The sequence below is a fragment of the Corvus cornix genome, chromosome 11 (assembly GCF_000738735.6).
Source record: "Corvus cornix cornix isolate S_Up_H32 chromosome 11, ASM73873v5, whole genome shotgun sequence".
Lineage (NCBI taxonomy): Eukaryota > Metazoa > Chordata > Aves > Passeriformes > Corvidae > Corvus > Corvus cornix.
Genome location: NC_046341.1, coordinates 8,956,088 through 8,974,572, shown reverse-complemented (window position 1 = coordinate 8,974,572; position 18,485 = coordinate 8,956,088). Strand labels below are relative to the sequence as shown.

The 18,485-nt window shown below is 38.9% G+C and overlaps 1 protein-coding gene across 2 annotated transcripts; it reads right to left on the bottom strand.

Annotated features, from left to right (window-relative positions):
• Nucleotides 1-1,036: 1,036 nt before the first annotated feature.
• LOC104687489 (receptor-interacting serine/threonine-protein kinase 2) lies at nucleotides 1,037-15,710 on the bottom strand. 2 transcript variants are annotated; one of them, XM_019284196.3, is made up of 13 exons: nucleotides 15,644-15,710; nucleotides 15,340-15,490; nucleotides 12,976-13,141; nucleotides 11,981-12,134; nucleotides 11,629-11,784; nucleotides 11,340-11,488; nucleotides 9,439-9,488; nucleotides 8,183-8,344; nucleotides 7,751-7,836; nucleotides 6,283-6,345; nucleotides 5,838-6,003; nucleotides 4,816-4,968; nucleotides 1,037-3,547 (listed from the first exon to the last, which is right to left on the bottom strand). In XM_019284196.3, exons 3-13 carry the CDS (start codon nucleotides 13,125-13,127, stop codon nucleotides 3,228-3,230), a joined length of 1,611 nt encoding a protein of 536 aa, XP_019139741.2. In that variant the 5' UTR covers nucleotides 13,128-13,141; nucleotides 15,340-15,490; nucleotides 15,644-15,710; the 3' UTR covers nucleotides 1,037-3,227. The 2 variants fall into 2 exon arrangements, with proteins under 2 accessions (XP_019139741.2, XP_019139742.2); XM_019284197.3 differs by having other exon boundaries at nucleotides 12,976-13,137; nucleotides 15,340-15,675.
• Between the last annotated feature and the right edge of the window lie 2,775 nt (nucleotides 15,711-18,485).

Genomic DNA, 18,485 nt, shown 5'->3' with positions numbered 1-18,485 from the left:
TTTAACATCTATTAACTCTAGGTTTGTCTTTCTGAGTAACTGCAACAGTTTTACTAATCAGTTTGTATGATCAGTCCTAAAGTGATTTTGTTTTATTATTCCCCTTGCTGTTTTCTAGAGATACCCATGTTTTATATTTCCTTCCTGCAACGCCAGTTGTTCTTCACATTCAGACCTTGTTTATTCCCATAGATACTAAAGAACAGTTTTATTCTTCTATCTTTACTCCTTCTCAGTGCCATTTATTCTACATTGTTTTGTAATGTAAAGGCAACTGCAGAAAACAGAGGTGAGGACAATAGAAATCTTAGCTAATGAACAAGCTTGGGCAGGAGCAAAATACCATAAGCTTTCAGCAGTTTGATATTTCACACCAGTGACCAACATGAGACATTTTTAAACATTAGAGGGGGCTGTATGAGAGTATGTACTTGTGGTGAGAAAAAATGATGTTAGTTCCAGGTCACTGTATTTTAGTTTTGTATCAAAACTTTTTATATCAGCAGAAGTTTCATTTCAACAAACATGCAGCATCCCTTCAAAAATACTGCACTGGACAAGGAGTTAACTTGTGCTCACACTATTTTGATAACGATTCTTCTATTAACAGTTAAGAGTGGACTTAGGTTTGACATCAAATTATATTCTCAAGTAGGCAGCTGCTTCTAGAAAAGAGCCAAAACTGTTTCTGTGTCAAAAACACAACAAAAATTCAGCATAGCGTGCCAGCCAGCACATCTTTCACAGAAGTATAAAGTATCCAGCAGAAAAACTAAATGGAAGGATTTTGAAAGCTGATATTAAGTTTCAACAGTATTGCCAGTTTCTCTTTTAAAGGTCTGTAACTACAGGTGAATGTTTAGATAAACATAGATATTTTAGATGAAATAGATATTTTACTGAGTATTTTATGCCTTCTAAACAGGTAATACACCATGACAGTAGCTCCTTTCCTCACAAGCAAGACATCCTTTTTTAGCAGACTGTTGAAATTTCCCATTTAAAGTGCAAATTGAAAAAAAATTCAGCTGTGAAATAGATGTTTAGCTCCTTTAATAAGCAAAACTATTGTCAACATATTCTGATAGACATTGCTTTTAATTGTAACAATATTTTAATTCAAGGCAGTCTCAAAGTTCAGTGAAGTTATGTAAAAAAAATAAATTATGTTTATTGTTCTAGCAGCGTCGTAGCTGGAAATTTTGATGTAACAAATTTCTTAAGTGTGCCTAAACTAAACATCATTACTGCATTTAAAGTTGCAATCAGACTAACTACTGAATTCAATGAGAACTTCAAAACTGCAGAGAGGACAAAAGTGACATAAAGGAACAAAAAACGTGGTTTTGCATTTGAAATACCTGTAGATGGTATAACAAATTCTCATCTTAATCTTGTGCCAAGAAGCTCGAAGAAATCCCACCGGGCCTTTAAAAATCCATAACCTTATATCATTATTTTCATTATAATGAAAGTAATCGTATTATTTCTCTTTCAAATTATGCTGGTTTTGGCTGGGGTAGAGTTAGTTTTCTCCATAGGAGCTAGTATGGGGCTGTATTTTGAATTTGTACTGAAAACCATGTTGATAATTCAGGGATGTTTTGTTATTGCTGGGCAGAGCTCACACAGAGCCAAGGCCTTTCTGCCCCTCACCCCACCAGGGAGGAGGCTGAGGGTGCACAGGGAGTTGGGATAGGACAAACTGGGACAGCTGACCACAGCTAGCCTAAGGGATGCTCCAGACCATGTGGCATCATGCTCAGCTAGGGAAGAAGGAGGAAGGGGGGAACATTTGGAGTGATGGCATTCATCTTCTTAAGTAACCATTATGTGGTATGGAGCCCCGCTTTCCTGGAGATGCCTGAACACCCACCTGCCCATGGGAAGTGGTGAATGAATTCCATGTTCTCCTTTGCTTGTGTGCAGCTTTTGCATTACCTGTTAAACTGTCTGAATCTCAACCAACAAGTTTTCTCACTTTACTGTTGTGGAGCATAGCTGTCTTCTGGGGTTAAATGACAAATGTTCTTTTCAGCATCCAGCATGAGGCTTGAAGGGTTCAAGGTAACAACAGATTTGACTGGAATGTGCTAGATCACATTTATAGCTGCTATTGCTGTTTAGCTGTTGGCAGACTCCTGTGCTTGCCATGGGGCTTGTTTGCCTTCTGTACACAAGTGTCTGGTGCTTGTTAGTGGCTGGTTTGTTGCTTTCACTGCTTGCTGTACCACTTATCATCTTACTGGACTGTGCCTGGGAACATTTGGATAACAGCAATGTTTCTGTGCTGCTGTACTGAACAGACTGGAACTCCATGTGAATTCAAGTCAAAAGGTCCGTGACCTGAGGATGAGTTCAAGCAGCAACAGGATGCTGCAAAGCATCTGTGACCATGGGTAAGTCCAGGCCAGAGCAGGAAAGCCTCCCAGTATTCCCAGGCTGTCTCCCATCTGAGTACAACCATGACAACAGTTCAGCAGGACCACCATTTCAAAATTATCAGCTTGGCACCTCTTCTGCCTGGTTTAATTTTACACTTGAATTGCAAACATATTTAGAGAGAAACATGGATGTAAGGTATTAACATTTTTCCATGTAATGAGAAGTCCCACCTCTCCAAAGTACTGCTGTAAGTACTGCTACATTTTCAGAGCATATAACCATTTCTGAGGAAAATGAAGTAATTTATATGCATAATATAAAACCTTCAAGTCTTCCTTAAGACCCTACTGAAGAGATAGTTCTTGATTTTCTGAAACCTTTCACTCTAACAGCTGTCTGAGATGTGAGCTCTGTGAAAGGCAGTAAATTTTTTCTCCTTATCCAGTACTTTTTCTCCTATCCAGTGTTGTTTATTATCCTTATTTGGAAGGATTTACAAACGGCCATTCTTCCATAGTGTGACCTCCAAAACATCATAATTCATTTTCCTTCCTTCTAAAAAATGTCAAGGAAATAAGGTGTTATCTCCCTTGAACTCTGTTTGCTCTGGTACATATTGCACTTCTCCCATCTCTGAGGCCCAAAAGAACAGTCTTGGCGATTTCTGTTGGCAGTGGTTCACTTGACCTTTTAGTCCAGTTAGCTTTTTCCACTATAGGACTCAACTAATGGGCTGTAGGAAGAATTGACTTTAGTCAATGGGTTCTGAGAAACTAAGGTGAATCTTTGCCATCACAAATTACTAGAGCTCAGATGCATACAACAGACTGCAAAAAAATCAGTCACAACATCAGCCTGTTTACCTTAGGACAGTCTGGGCAATGAATGACTTGTCCCAGAGGACTACATTTGTTCACTGAAAGTACAGTCACTACAGCTTGTGCTGCCCTCTCGCCAAGGCAAAGGCAAGTGTCCAGCAGTGCCCGAGCACGCCCAGTCACTGTGGGGTACGAGGTAATTGTTTCATAATCCATTCGGGACAGGGTTTGCTGGGAGCGAAGCACATCGAGGATATGGTTGAGGCGTCCTTCTGTCATGCACTTCAGTATGGTTTGTCTCTGGCAGGAAAGAATTTGACAGCAGTTTCCTTTGCAGCAAGGACCTTGAGTGAGAAGAAAACAAAATGAGATGAAGTGCTTTTTTCTTCCAGAAGTTGTAAGCAAGTGATAGCATCAACACCAGAAATACAAACTCGGTAGAGGAAGGAAGGAGGAGGATTTAGTTTATGTTCTGTGTTTGAAACTAGTCCGAAAGTATTTTTATCTTGTGTTTGAAACTCGCGAAGATCAGCCTATGGACTTGATTTTCAGGTCTTGCCCTATTCATCTAGCATCTGTATTTAACTTTATGCAAAGCACCTTGGCTGGACACAGATAAGAAATCTTCCTGTGAAGGTGGAAGAACACATAACAGGTGCTTCAGGGCAGTAGGAGTGTCTGATACATGTAGCATGAAACTGGGAAAGTGAATATATGTCAAAGCCAAACTAATAAGAAAAGTAATACTCTTGACTAAAAGGGTCGAGAGCTTTGGGTTCTGCCTCTCTTCACAAGGTGATTAGAACACCTAGTGCTGACATCAGGGTTTTTAGTGTATGGTAAATACCATACACCAAGAGAAAATTAATAACCAAAAGCCATGTTGCTTTGGAGAACATGCCTCTGTCATTCTGATTTCTGATTGTTGCCAGGAGAGTTCTGTGCTGAGCTTTTCCTGCATGGTCTAGTCTGTTGATTTATCCAGAAATTATGTCATCACTCAAGTAAATTGCCATGGAGAAGGATGGCCAGCTAGGTTGATAACTATTACAGGCCAACTTGCAAAAATTTAGCAAAAAAACCTCACAAAGATTCCCCCACAGGTAAAGGGTCTTCACAAATGAAAAGCTGACCCCTTCTGTCTCTGTTCTGCAGGAAGACCTGAGACCATGTAAGTGAGGGGATGAAGGGTCCCCTGTCACCTGTTTCTGTAGTCAATAGCTACTTTTGTGGAGATATGCAATACACAGCTTATGATTGTGAAAAAATATTGCAGACCTAAACAACTAATGTATTTCACATTCAATGTGTGCTATATTTTTTGTATTTTTATTATGGTCTTTTCAGAACTGTTCTCAGCCTCACTGTGGCCCTGGAATAAAAGAACAAGCCAATGTTCTCAGTGGTCAGTGCCTGAACTTCTAAGAACAGAGGAGCAGCTATACACGAGCAGAGAGATGTTTGTATCAAGTTAGAATCAGTTATCACCATAAACACCTGAAAATGTGCATAAAATTTAGAAATATCTGTGTCCTCCAAATTTTAAACGATTTGCTCACTAAGATCTGGCCAAGGTGAATATTGCCAGCTGAAACTGGAAACGGTGCCTTACCTGTCACTGCTTGTCCAAGGTGCATTGGTTGTGGTCTGTGCTTAAGAGCCAGTGCTGGGGAGTTACGCTGACTGCTCTCTTTGCCTGCAGTTGAACCAGATAAAGGAGTTGTGCAAAAGGAGCTTGATTTTCTACTCTCAGAGCCTGGGTGATCTAGAAAAAGTTTAAGATGAGCAAGATTAGACCTTTGAGTTGAACAACAAGAAAGCATTATATGTACGTCAGCAACTACAGAAGACAGGAATTGAAGACTGACTTGAGATTACTTTGGCTCCTGTTAATACATCATGATTCCTAGGAAGGTTTTGGCGTGTATTACTACACACTTCTGACTTTTCTAAGCTGTCTGTAGGAATTTGTTATTGAAGTTATGGAACATTTTGTTCTGTCCATAAGTCTGATGGCTATTGATCAGAACTAAAATGTTTGGAAATGCAGATGTTGCTACAAGTGAATTGACTTCTGATGTCTCAATTTTTGTACCTGAAGGCATGAGAAGTATAATCGCTTCTTGACACAAATTTAAACACTTAGATAGGACAAACCCACATTGGAAAGGTAAAGGAAGTTATCTGTATAGGAACAGTGATTATCAGGAATTATTCACATGCTCCTGGCAACATAGCCTTTTTAAAACATATCTCCTTTTCTTAGCAGATTACAAAAAAACCAGTTATTCCTGGTGGCACAAAGCAGTGTGATTCCCAGAAGGGACTTTTTCTGTCAAAAGCAACAGGCAGTATTTGATGTGTGAGAGAAAGGCAGATCTACATTTACAGCTCAGCATTCTAAAAAAAAATTAGTAAAAATGCCTTTTTGATCTATACATCTGAGTGGAAAGCTTTGTGGTGTCTCTGGTTTCCTGCAGTGAACTCATGCTTCAGATGATACCAGTAGAGAGCATAGCTTTACTCTGAGAGGTGACAATTTTACATGAAAAATTACATTTCTATATGGAACAACGAGTAGTATTTGTCCTTTTCTTATAACAGCTGGACCTGAATATAAGTCAAAACAGTGACCTTTTGTTGCTGTTGCATTCTGTGGGGTAGCATTTGACACACCCATCTCGATATTATCTCTTCCTGCAGTATTTGCACTGCTATCAAGTAGAACTGTTGACAAGCTTGGCACTACAAGAGGAATTTTCTTGCTGATTAAGCGGTTGTCTTTTTGTGGACAGATGATCTGAAAGAGATCAAAATAGAGAAGTGTTATCTTCTTGGAAACTTTTGTTCCAAAATCTTTTCTAAACAGGAGAGGTTCTAAACAAACCTTAAGAGGAGGGGGGTGTTTTTGTAAGAGCAGTGTCAGAGTGAGCTGCTTTGAACAAGGTAAAGCAGTGGGTTTTATTGGATGGAGTTATCCTGGTTAGGAACATTTTGCCCACGTGTTTGCATTATATCAGGGCTGTCGGGAGAAATAAGTCGCTGAAGTACTCGGAAGACTCCTGTGCCATGAACTCACCTCTGCATTGTGTCTCTGCAATGGGTACGTTTCTGAGCCTTTGCATGCATTAAGCGCTCTCTCCTGGAAGAAAACAATAACTCCAGTAAGTGTAGACGTGGTTTGTTCCGTTCACAGCTGTCAGGAGCAACAATTTATACTAACATAACTTATGTTGACAATACGTATTACCCTGTAAGGTATGCTCAATATATAGTCATAGTGAACTGCACAGAGTGAACGGGCATAGAATCTGACAAAATTCTACCCCGTTACTGTTTCTGGTGTTTCAAATTTATTTAAAAACCCAGTTTTGAATCATGCAGGGGAAGGTGAAAATAAGCCTGTATTGAGAGAGATTGGGCTAGCTATAACATGTTTTCCTTTAAGGAGCCAAACAGCATGGCCATGCTGTGTTCAGTGTGCCAAATTGTCTGCAGTAAGGATGTGTCAATACTTGTAACTTTTTTCCAGTTTGTACATCCACAGCAGATTTGTTAAACTATTTTTTAGATTTTATACTCCAACAGTTGTGAATCAATCAATTTCCCAGAAACTTCAGTATCATTTTCAGAGTAATTTTGGACTTACCAGTTTGGTTGTCTGAACAATAAATAATGCTCAGTAAAAAAATAAATCTTCACAATTTAACAAATTAAAATATAAAACCTTGCTCAAGGGAGGTGGAAGTATTAGATTATGGAATATTCGGCAGTACAATCTTAAATAAATTTCAACAGTAGTAAAAATTAATTTGACTCTAACTATGCCGCCTATTAAAACATTCATCAAGGCTGTTCTATATGCCCAGAATATGATTGCAACATACAGAAATAATCCTGCATGCATCAATATACACAACACACAGGAATGAAACCAACAACACAGCATGGGTTGTGTAACTCCAGCTAGAGTCAGAGTCTTTGTCCAAGGGCCAAAACACGTGTGTCACTGTTTTCCCTCAGTGCCTAAGTTAACTAGATAGGATGTAGCTATGTTTGTGGCAGTCACATTTGTGCCAGATTTCCCATGGCAGTGTAAGCATATATCAAATTAGCTTTATTGAAGAGCACAGAGCAGGGCTGTTACTGGTATTGCTACAGGTACAAATGCTATTCAGGTTTTGAACTAAATGGTTTCTAACCAGTACATACAAAAAAATTTGTCCTTGGTTCTAGCCCTAATCTGCAGTACTTGAGCTGATGTTTGTTCTCACTCACATGGGTTTGCCAGTCTGACTCCAGGTGGTGACTAGAAAGAAGTTATCATATTTTTAAAATAGCAGGTAGCAATTGACTCATTTTCTAGAGAACCTCACAATATATATTCTACAATTTCTGAACCTGTAGTGCCAAAGGGTACTCTCCAGCTCTCTGGCATGTCCATTAAAACAATCAGAACAAAACCTTTCGTGGTTTTGGATCACAAAGATTGCAATTGAACAAATCAAGTAATGCCATTGTAGGAGAACAAGAAATTTTGCACTGACCTTTGCATCCCTCAAGTTGTAGATTGCTGCAGAAATTACCTCCTTATTTATACTAGTCAGAACTCCATTTAGAAGGTCTACACATTCTGCAGGAGTAATAAAGCATTTTAAATAACATATTGTGTATGGAAGAATGTATATATTTAGGCATTGTCATATTGCAACTAGCATTACTATTATATTGAGAAATGGGATGAACTAGAGGAAATTAGTTTAATACAACTTCCACCTCATACTTTACTTTATAATAAACACAATTTTGGAGACAAATAAGTCAATTTCTTGTAGGAAGCTTTGGTTAGAGGAAACATCAAAGGTAGTCTGATAATCTAAAGATCACTTCCACTTCAGTTGTTCAGAGTGCTAACACAATGTTCCTATAAAAACGTCTCCATTACAAATCTTGCACAGAAAGCAAATCCTGAATGTTACCTGCAGTATGTGGTCTATAATCTGGCTCTTGATGCCAGCACAGAGCAATGAGGTTCAACAGTGTATTCCTCTCAGGCAAATTGCTTGGTATGAACTTTTCTGAAAGGCTTGGCCGCAAACTGCTGCAGATTCCTCTCAAAACATCAAGCAGGGTTGTTTGACCTACAATTTAAAGGAAAATGTCACTGCCAAAAAATATTAAAGACCTCAGAACTCTCTTAAAATGACATCCAGTGTAAGTCGTATTGTGTGTTTTAAAACAAAGATTGCTTTTTAAAAAGGAAAAATATATTAATGCTCTTGTAAGTGGATATGCTAACCTTTAACAATAGCTATAGCTCCTTATTGCAACTGGACGTTTCAGGATAAAGAACTCTGTCCAATATTGAGTCACAAATGGTTATATAAACTTGTACTGTAAACTATGTGCACGGATACCTCAGGAATACATGTTATTATCCTAAGCAAAGTTTTATATAAAGCCTTACACTTGCATTATGAGACTAGAACGAAAGAATTGTAAAAAAAAATCTACTTTGAGCAGCCTCAAGATGGCAGCCATAAGCTGTATGGGCATTTAGATATTATTGCATGCAGTATTTTTCAAAGGTCCTCAGTCTGTAAAATACAGGAGTCCTTCAATCAGTTTCTCCATGCAGAATGAAGCCCATAGCAAAGAAGCCCTTGCTGATGTCCATGAAACGGGGATCATTCCTAGACTGTGACAACTATTATACAATGCTTTGCAAACTGAGTTCTTTAAAACTGCTCATACTCTCGTCTAAGAAAGTAAGATTCCCTGCTTTCTTAAGATAATTCATCATGAACTGCCATTTCTGGATTGGTATTTGAAACACAGGCAATTGTAAAAATGAGTTTTCTGCTCATTCAATTAGCTACTTGTCACTGATTTTAGAATTCCAGCTGACAAATATGAAGTGATATTCCTTCTCACTGAAGGTATGTGGAAAACCCAACTCAGTGACAGTGCTTCATCAAGCACAGACTGATGATACTAGTGGGGGAAGAAGCTCTGCCTTTCACCTTCTGAAAGAGCAGCTTCTTTGGAAACATTTAGGATTTGGCGAGGAATTCTAATATTTACATCCTGTAATGTGGAGCTTTGTGCTGTAACTGTAAGAAAAAGCAAAGGGACATCTGAAAAGACAGTGGTGTTTGTATCATAATTTCACTATGATAAAGGAATTTGTGGACAAGATGTGGACAGCACAAAGTCTGACATGAACAATAAATACCTTCAAAAGGTCTCCTTCTGCTTAGGCTCTCCCAACACAGGATTCCAAAGCTGAAAAAAACAGTGAAAGAGCATTCATTAGTTTGCTATCTATATCTGTGTTATTTCAAAGAGCAAGTTTATTGCTTTAAGAGAAAGGAGTTTTTCAAGACAAAGTCTATCCAAGTATTTTCTAATTTGATGGGATCTTTTTTCAGTTTTCAACTAAGTTGCTCTTACAAAATCATCAGTTTGAGGGGTTTTTATTGTTTATAGGTTCAATCAGAATTAATTTTCAGGTTACCATCTCATTTCCATTTGACCTTGTGAATTTTGTAACCTTCTGTTCTCCTTTCTCTATCATTTTTGGTTAGTTTTCAAGTAATTTCAATATCAGCTGGACTTTTTAGCAGGTACCAACAAGCACATCAGTTAATCTACAAAAACTTGATTCTGATGCACTATGTTTCTATTTTCTTCAGCAAATTTTGATGGGGCTCCAAGTACCTTTTTCCTTTTCTAACATCCTAGGAATAATTGCAGTGATATCATAGATCTATACATATAACCCACAACTGAGATGGTATAAAATACAGTGGTTTAATAAAAATATCAATCTTCACGATCAAAGGCAGAAAAGAGGAGGCTGCTGGATGAGAAAAAACAGGCTATGGATGAGTCAGAAGCAAAGCAATCAAAAGGGGAAGAGGTGGTTCTAGGGTAAACATATCTGCTTATTTATATATCTTGCTGTAGTGATTACAGTGGTTAAAAGAGCCCCCTCTTCTGCCTCACTTTCATATAAAAATCTGGAAGTGCTTTTACTTGCGCTCTCTAGGAAAGTATTAATGTAATGTGGACATACATGTAACTTAAATGTACTTTGTATTTCATGTATGACACAAATTTTTGTTTTCTTTGTTGCACCACTGTTCAGATATACACCTATGTCTTGCACCTGAGTCACATCTGAGCATATTATTATATAAGGTACTATATAATACATATATACATTAAATAATATATATTAATACAATGCTGGAAAATTAATTATGCTACCTGAAAATAAGGCTCCAGTTTTCCTGTGCAAAACTTGTGTTTGTGAACAGCATGAGATTAGTCACATCATTTATAGGTCTCCTCAAGTGTATGAATTATTTGACTCATCTTAGAGCCTGCCTCTGTGATGATAAAGCAGGAGTTTAAATTTGTTGGTTTCACAAAAGCTTAGAAATCAGAAGAGTGGTCTCCTTAAAAGTTATTTGTAATATTAGTCCACAGCTCTGTGTGCTGATTAGGATGATGTGTGTCCATCCAGACCATCCAGACCAGTGGCAATTTGAGGTCCTCTCATTTATTGAGGCAGCCACAGTGCATGTAACATACCCAAAAGGGTCATGTGCCAGTGGGTAATCTCCCTCCTTTCTATAAGTCACTCCACTAAAAAGTATGAGTGCTTGAGTGGCCAAGTAAGTTATCCCAGCAGAGATTCCATAGGACCTTAATAGGACCCTTTTGAGGGAAAGGTCTTATTTTTACCTGGGCCTGATCTAGGCATAAACAATTCTTTTGGAAACTAAAGCTAATGGCAGTTCACACTTATAAACTGTGTGAAGCAGTTATGAAGCTTCTAAATATATCTGAAAGTTTTGGCAGCTGTTACACTTTTAAAACATTTAAGTCCATTATATAAATATTTATATGACTGACTTTGAGAACAGTTTTTAACCTTGGTATCTTATTCACCAAATATGGGAATTTAAAATTTAATTCACGCTGTAATTGGCTCCATGTGCAATACTATCCTACTGCATTATGTAGGTCTGGCATTTTTACTGTAATATCTTTAAAGATAAGTGTTTTGGCAGCATTGTAGAGTGCAGCATGGACTAGGTATGATGTGCCCTTAGAAATTCCATTCACCTGTAAATATCACCTTCCTGGGAAGGGAGGCCTCCTTCAAGTGTTTCAGGAGGGAGATACACTAAATCCTGGCAGTTTCTCTGATGGCAGTTCTGCAGGTCTGACATCAGCTGCTGTTTCCTCCAGCTGGTTAGGCCATAGTCTGATAGCTATGGAAACGTGAGAGAAAGTAATTTTAGTAACAATGTAACAAGTCTTGGTATCAAATGTTGATTATTAAGATCAATATATGCAACAGTAGGGCAATCACTAGATTTTATGTTAATCAACTAACAGTAGAAGCTCCTACCTTGGCTCTGTACTGCACATCCAAAAGCACATTGGAAGGTTTCAGGCTGCAGTGGCAGAGAGCAGGTTCCAGGCTGTGAAGATGATGCAGCCCTTCAGCCACATCGGACAGGATCCTTATGAGTAAGGGAAAGGGAAGTTCTGGGTACAGCTGATGCTAGGTAACAAAAAATACAGGTTTCAGTAGTGTGAAATTGTTACTATTCACATTTTCATTTGACAACAAGCAGAACTACAATGCAGAAACTGAAGAAAGGATTGTGACTACTGTCCATAATTTACATGCTGATTGTTCTTTGTTGGCTGATCTCATAATTACTTTTATCATCTCAAAGATGACATCTTTTATCTACCTCATGGATGAGGGATTGGAGGGATCCATTGTTCATCCATTCAGTCACTATCCCCACAAGTCCATGGTACTGGCAAACCCCAAGGAAAGGCAGGAGATGTTCAGACTCATAGTGTCTGACACTTGCTATGTCCTGAAGTAGCAACTTCCACTCCCTGTAAAAAAAACAAGTTAGAGGCAGGTTATACTGAGGGGAACTTCAGAAAGAGATGAGAGTGTAGGATGTGGAAATGAGAGAGAACCATATGGTTGAGCACAAGCTAGTGTTATTTATCCAATAAACCCAGTATCATATAATCTTCCAATCAATTCCAAGAACATGAAGCAGTTGTAGTGTAGTGTATTTTTCTCATATAAAGTAAATTCAGTTTTTCTAATATAAAATGAAAGATGTCTGGATGCTTTAATATGAACATAAGAGCACAGTTTGAAGCAGGATTGAAGTGTGAAGGCAGGAAAAAGCTGGAGTATATGAAATGCTAGATTAAGAATAAAACAAGGATTTTTCCTTTACTGTTCCCAAGAACTTGTATTCTTTTGCTATTAGTGACATTCAGGAAATGATGTGTTTCCATGCTTTCCATGCACATCTCACTGCTTTGTAACCCTGGCCGTCACCTTCCCTCCTCCTATTTCCCCTGCTCTCGTCTGTGCATCTGGTTTAGATTAAATTCAACTGAGGTCTCTTCAGGGACCTCTAAAAAGACAACACCTTAGCATACTGCTGTTACTCATCAGGGTTTGTAGACATTATTAGAGTAGATTAGTTATTGACTTCAGGATTAAGCTCTACTTTATAAAAAATTGTAAAAAACCATAGAGCTTGTTTCTCAGTAAAATTGCCTCCAGGTTGCCTCTTGGCTAGTCAAGATTTCTAGGAATGGAGATGTTCTTGGGGATCAGGTGATCCTGGGTATGCCATGATTTGTTCTGGTGCCACCACTGCAGGTCTGTGCCGCCCACCTGCGTGGTTGGTTGGGCAGGTAAGACACGTACCTGTCCGTAGTGTCCTGGCTGGTCAGCAGCTTCACAGAGATGGGAGTGTTCCAGGAAATATGAAAGGCTTTGAGTGCAAAGCCTGAGCCTGTCCTGGTCAAGGTAAAGCTTTCCAAATCTTCCTGGGCTACCACAGGTAATGGATTGGCCATTTCTTGATGGCTGGCTTGGGGGAAAATGTGACAGAGAAGAAAAAAGTTTTAAGAGGGTTTTTTGTCACAATTACCAAAGCACAGTGAAGTTGCACCACCCCTTACTTCCTAAATAACAAATCCAACAGCCTTCCTTTCACCACTTTGTGTCAGACTTTCCTTACAAAGAGAGGAAAAATGCCCTAATTGCAAAGAGGTGTCTGGACCATAATTTGCCATCTGAGTCTACAAGGTGCTAATTAATTGCTCATCATTATTTCTATCTGACGTCTTTGAAATAGTGGACCAGTATTTACAATATAAAATGTGATTGTAATGTGATACTGAATTATGTAGACAACAAACTAACATCTTACAGCTGCATGCTAGGCAAATAATTTCTCCACTTCTGATAAAAAAGGCAATTATTCAATAACTCATGTCAGCATGTTCTGCATCATTCTTGCACATCTTCTTTAATATATCATATGTGAATGCAAAAGGAAAGAAAAAGGTAAAATTCCTGCTATTGTGAACTGTCAGAATTCTGCTAAATGGAGTTGTGTCTGTGTAGCCACCACTAATTTGAGCAGTATAGTGTCTGTCTGGGACCTCTCCAGGGCCAGCTGCACGTCTCCCACACTTTGCATGGCAACACACACGGATTAGAGGCAACTTCTGCAAAGCATCACCCTGTTACTACCTGAGTAACAGTACTAATTACATCTGTGAAGCTCCATCAGGCTAGAGATAGCCAAAAAGGGAATGGTAAAGGAGGAAAACAAGCAATCTAAGATAATAGATGGCATAAAACAGATGGCATTGGTAAGGATTACTGCAACATCTGTGGTCAGTGAGTCAGAACTCTTCCAACTGGAATACTCCCTTTGAGGTCCAGTAGAGCAGGGCTAGAAAAGGAAATACGAGGGCACTTAAGTAGCTGTGGAGGACTGTTGAGTGAGAACTGTGTCCTTTTAGATGTGCTCTACAAAAAGAGCTCCGGGGATGCAGAAAGCCTCAAAGTCCACATAACCTTTTCTCCACAAATAAAACAGAAACAAAAGTCTGAAGATAAATTTGCCTGTGATCTTGCATCTGGTTCATGAACATTTTATTGCTGGTGAATCTCAGTCTCTTCCCGCAAGCATGTTCACAATCTAAGCTCAGTTTTGCCTCTAACCACAATAAAAATGCAAAAAGCAGCAGCTGATTTACCAGTTCAGCTTTAACCATATTTGATTCTGGTAGGAAAGCACAGTTGAACTTTTTGCTTTTTGTTAGATTGTTGTAGTTTGAAAGCAATAACTGCCTTAGGTGCTTCTCTGAGAGTTTCCTTAAAAAAAGAGATGAGGCTGACAAGTTAACAATTTCATAAAATTTGGAAGGGTTCCTCTGAATGAAGATAATTTTCTAAATGAGCGATTTATTCCTAAAGACAGACCACACAAATCTACCAATCCTGAATATGAAGGAGGTAATCAAAACGCTGGCAGAAGCAAAATTATGTCTCATTTTTATTATATACAGCAATAAGTAATAATTTAAATAGCCAAAATTATTTACTCAACTCCAACTATAGTGCAAGGAAAATCAAACAATGATTTTACCACCTAAACCGTTACTGAAAGCATTTAGTTTTATATAAAATTGAATCAAGTAATAATATAAGCATTTTTTAAGCTCTTGCTAACTGGCTACTTAGATAAAAGTTAAAGCTAATCATCAGCTCCTATTTTGGACTTGCAAAATCTAATAAAACTAGAAATTTTTGAAAATTGAAACAGAAACCATTTCAATCTTTATCATTACAAACCATGTCACGACATGCTAAGCACCATTCTCCCTGTGTCTGAGTTACTACATCTTTGTATTGCAAGGTACCAAAACATTATTTCAGTAATTCTGCTCTTTTGAATGTTTTTTTCTCCCAGATCCTTTTAAAATCTCACCACCAAACTCCAAAATCAATATTCCAGGAGTGACCTTTGCAAGGAAACAGTTTGCATTATTTTTTAGTAAGACACTAAAAGTCTTGGATAACTTTGCCATCCTCCCTCAGCTGTGCAGGCAGGGGCATGAAGAAGACTGCTATAAAGCCATTTAGTTCAAGTTTCTAATTATAAAGTAATTTTAAAAAATTAATTCATAGCAAAGATGTTTCCTTACTATGAGAGAAACTATGTTAGTATACAGATGTGTCATGGAAAGAAACAGGAAATAAAAATCAACTTACCTCTGGAAATACAGACATAAAACTATGGAATGATGGAGTGAAACTGCTGTAGATACCAAGTGTGAGTTGGCTTTGAACCGAATTCAAGCACAGCTCGAGTTTTCTTGCCAGTGAGTCAGCTTGGTTGTTGATCTCTGCTTTTATTGGCTGCCTGCAAACATATAACATTTCCTGGTCGGATACACAAACTGTAACTCTTTAGTGACTGCTGATGAGAGTGATTACAGAAAAAGAGGTTGGACAGCTGCTTCTTCCACAAGGAATACCAAGAGGGAAAGGTATGTAACAGTGTAAAATACCGTACTGGATACAGCCCAGGTATGGAATTACGTGGAGCTGTGGACAGACTGTGCAGCTGATACTGATCTCTGCAGTGGGTCAAGCTGACAGCACACGTTAAAAACCCCGCAAACTTTTAAAGCCAAGTTGATCTTAAAAGAGGAAATAAATGCTGGGTTTCTGGTAGGAGGGTGGGCAGGCATAGGGTAATGTTGGGTTACAGAGAAGTCAGGTTCAATTGGCTGTCAAACAGCCCTGCTGAAGAGGATGTAGGGGTTATGGTGAAAGTCAAGCTGGTCATGAGCCAGGAGCATGCTCACATCACAAGAGAAGAAAATTACATGCTGGGCTGCATTAGAAATGCAGTCAGGAAAGTGAGGTAAGTCACGGTGCCTCAGTACCCAGAAGTGGTGAGGCTGCTGCTGAAATACTGGAGTCAGCTTTAGGGCCCTCAGTTCAAAGAAAATGTTGACAAACTGGAGAGGACACAATACACAGCTACCAAGATGGGGCCCTGGGGCACATACCTTACAACGAGAGGCTGAGAGGGCCAGCCTTGCTTCGGCAGGTGCAGCAGGCTGAGGAGGTGTCAGTTAGAATCCTACACCTATTTGAAGGTCAGTTATGAAGATAGAGACAAATTCTTCTCCATAGTGGCAGATAACCACCAGTGGCATAGGCAGCTGTCTCTACTTCAGAGGTTCAAGCCAGATGTTAGAAAAAAACCTCACCAGGTACATAATGCAGTTCTTTAATGGGCCACTCAGGTTTCAGAGCCTCCATCATTTAAAGATTCTCTAGACTTAGCTGAACAAAACCATGGCTGACCTGATCCAGCACTGCCAGCAGTCCTGCCTTGAGCAGAAGGCTGGGCTAGAAAATGACAAAAATTCAGTATATCTTTAATTTTGTGAAAACCCTACGGGGCCTAATTGTGTTCCTGCTAGGCCCTTGGCATGCACATTCCCACTGAAAGTTGATGGGACTGCTGGATGTAAGGTGGAAACTTAAGGAGAGAGCAGTTGTTTCAGTTGATCACATTTTATGCAAATTTGTCTATTTATAGAGTCTGACTTAAAATTAGTGTCAGTCAGTGAGATTCTGTCCACAGACTTCTGTTGGTTTTGGATCAGATCCTGACCTCCCCCCCTCCCAGGAAGGGGAGGAGCAGTGAAGCAGTTAGGTAATCCCCCTATGATCACAGGAAAGTCCCTTATATCATCAAATCATGTGCCTGGGGCTGTGTGGCCTGAGAGGAAGCACACTACAAGTGGGAAGTTCACCGTGTGCTATTTGCTGACAGCTGTAACTCTCTGACCGGCACCAGCTTTCTCTGCTCAGCACACCCTTCCTAAAGGGAAAATTAGTATGAGGGAGCAGAAGTAGCAAAGGTGAGAAAAGTGGGCTGTAACAATCCTAGAGAAGGCTGGAAGCATGTCAAGCTGTGTTGCTGGGACCACAGGATCCTCCTCCCCTTGGCTTTGATGTATCAACACCACATTCATTTTTGTCCATATTCTACACTTCTGTAGGAAGCACATTAAAAATGTTTCCCTCTTTTAAGGTATTGGCCTTTCTGGCTCAAACTGTGCTGCAGAAGAATCACAAACTGTTCAAAATCCATACAGCTAATTAAAGTTCTTCAGGGGGGCTTTATAGACAAATTTGAAGGACTTAATTTTACAGAAATTCTTTGACACTTAAAGTAGTTTTAAGTACTTGAATATCATGTGCTGGGGAAACAGACTACTAGAACAATCCTGCATTTGTTTACTCCTTTTGACTATTGTTTTCAGCTTAAAAAAACCCTTAGTATAAAACCAGAAAGCCTAATTTTAATCCATATGTGAAGAAAGCAGAAATTTACAGGCAAATTTGCCATGCAGGTCTGAGCTAATTAAACATCATTATTACTGAACGTGCTAATTAAAAGAAAAAAAATCAGTATTTTACCTACATATAATTTATCCAGAGAAATTTAAAGCTTCTCACATAATATGAAAGCTTATAAATAATAGACAAGGAAAAACCTCTGTAGACTCCCACAAGGCCTGTCTTAAGAAAACAAAAGTTTTGTTTGACTGTAAATTGTTGAGTTTGTTTGGATTTTGGTTTTCATTGTAATTATGTAAAATACTTGGAATAAGGCCTTGCAGCACAGAATAATGGGTAAGACAGACATTGAATCCTTCTCATCTCCTATGCACAGCATTCATTCATTGTCATACAGGCAGCTAAATACATAGATGCTAGAGAAGGATGGACACCCCTGCCAAAAACAGTATCTGCTCGATGCCCAGAGGCTGTGTGCTGTTCAAAAGGACAGGGAGAGACTGAGTTCCATTGGAAACACCACTGAGTGCACTTCCAACCATATGGAAGGGGAAACAACAATGAACACAGAGGTAATCTGAAGACCAGCACTTAAAATGATCATTATGTGGGTGCCTGCAGGATTCCTTTTAGTGAGTGAATCCAGCCATCAAAACAAAAGGATTGGCAGACAGCATCTGACTACAACTGCAGGAAGAATTCTAAGACAGTAGGTTATTTCTCATATGTACATTCATGCTGAATGACAGCACAAGTCTTTCAGCAGAATCACAGATCTAAAAAATCCAGAGACCAGTTTTTATTCTGTTCAGAAGACAAACAAAACTGACCCTCAGATTGTCAAAGAATGAGTAGTTAAAAACTATCATATTTATTTGCTTGTCAAAGTATCCAAATAAGGTATTTTAAAGCCTGACTGTAACAATGCAAGAAGAACTAGAATTTTTCCTTTTTTAATCCAAACTTATTTTTGTGGCTCGCTCACAAGCTAAGACAGTTCATAGGGAACATAAATGTGTTCTTAACAACACCTT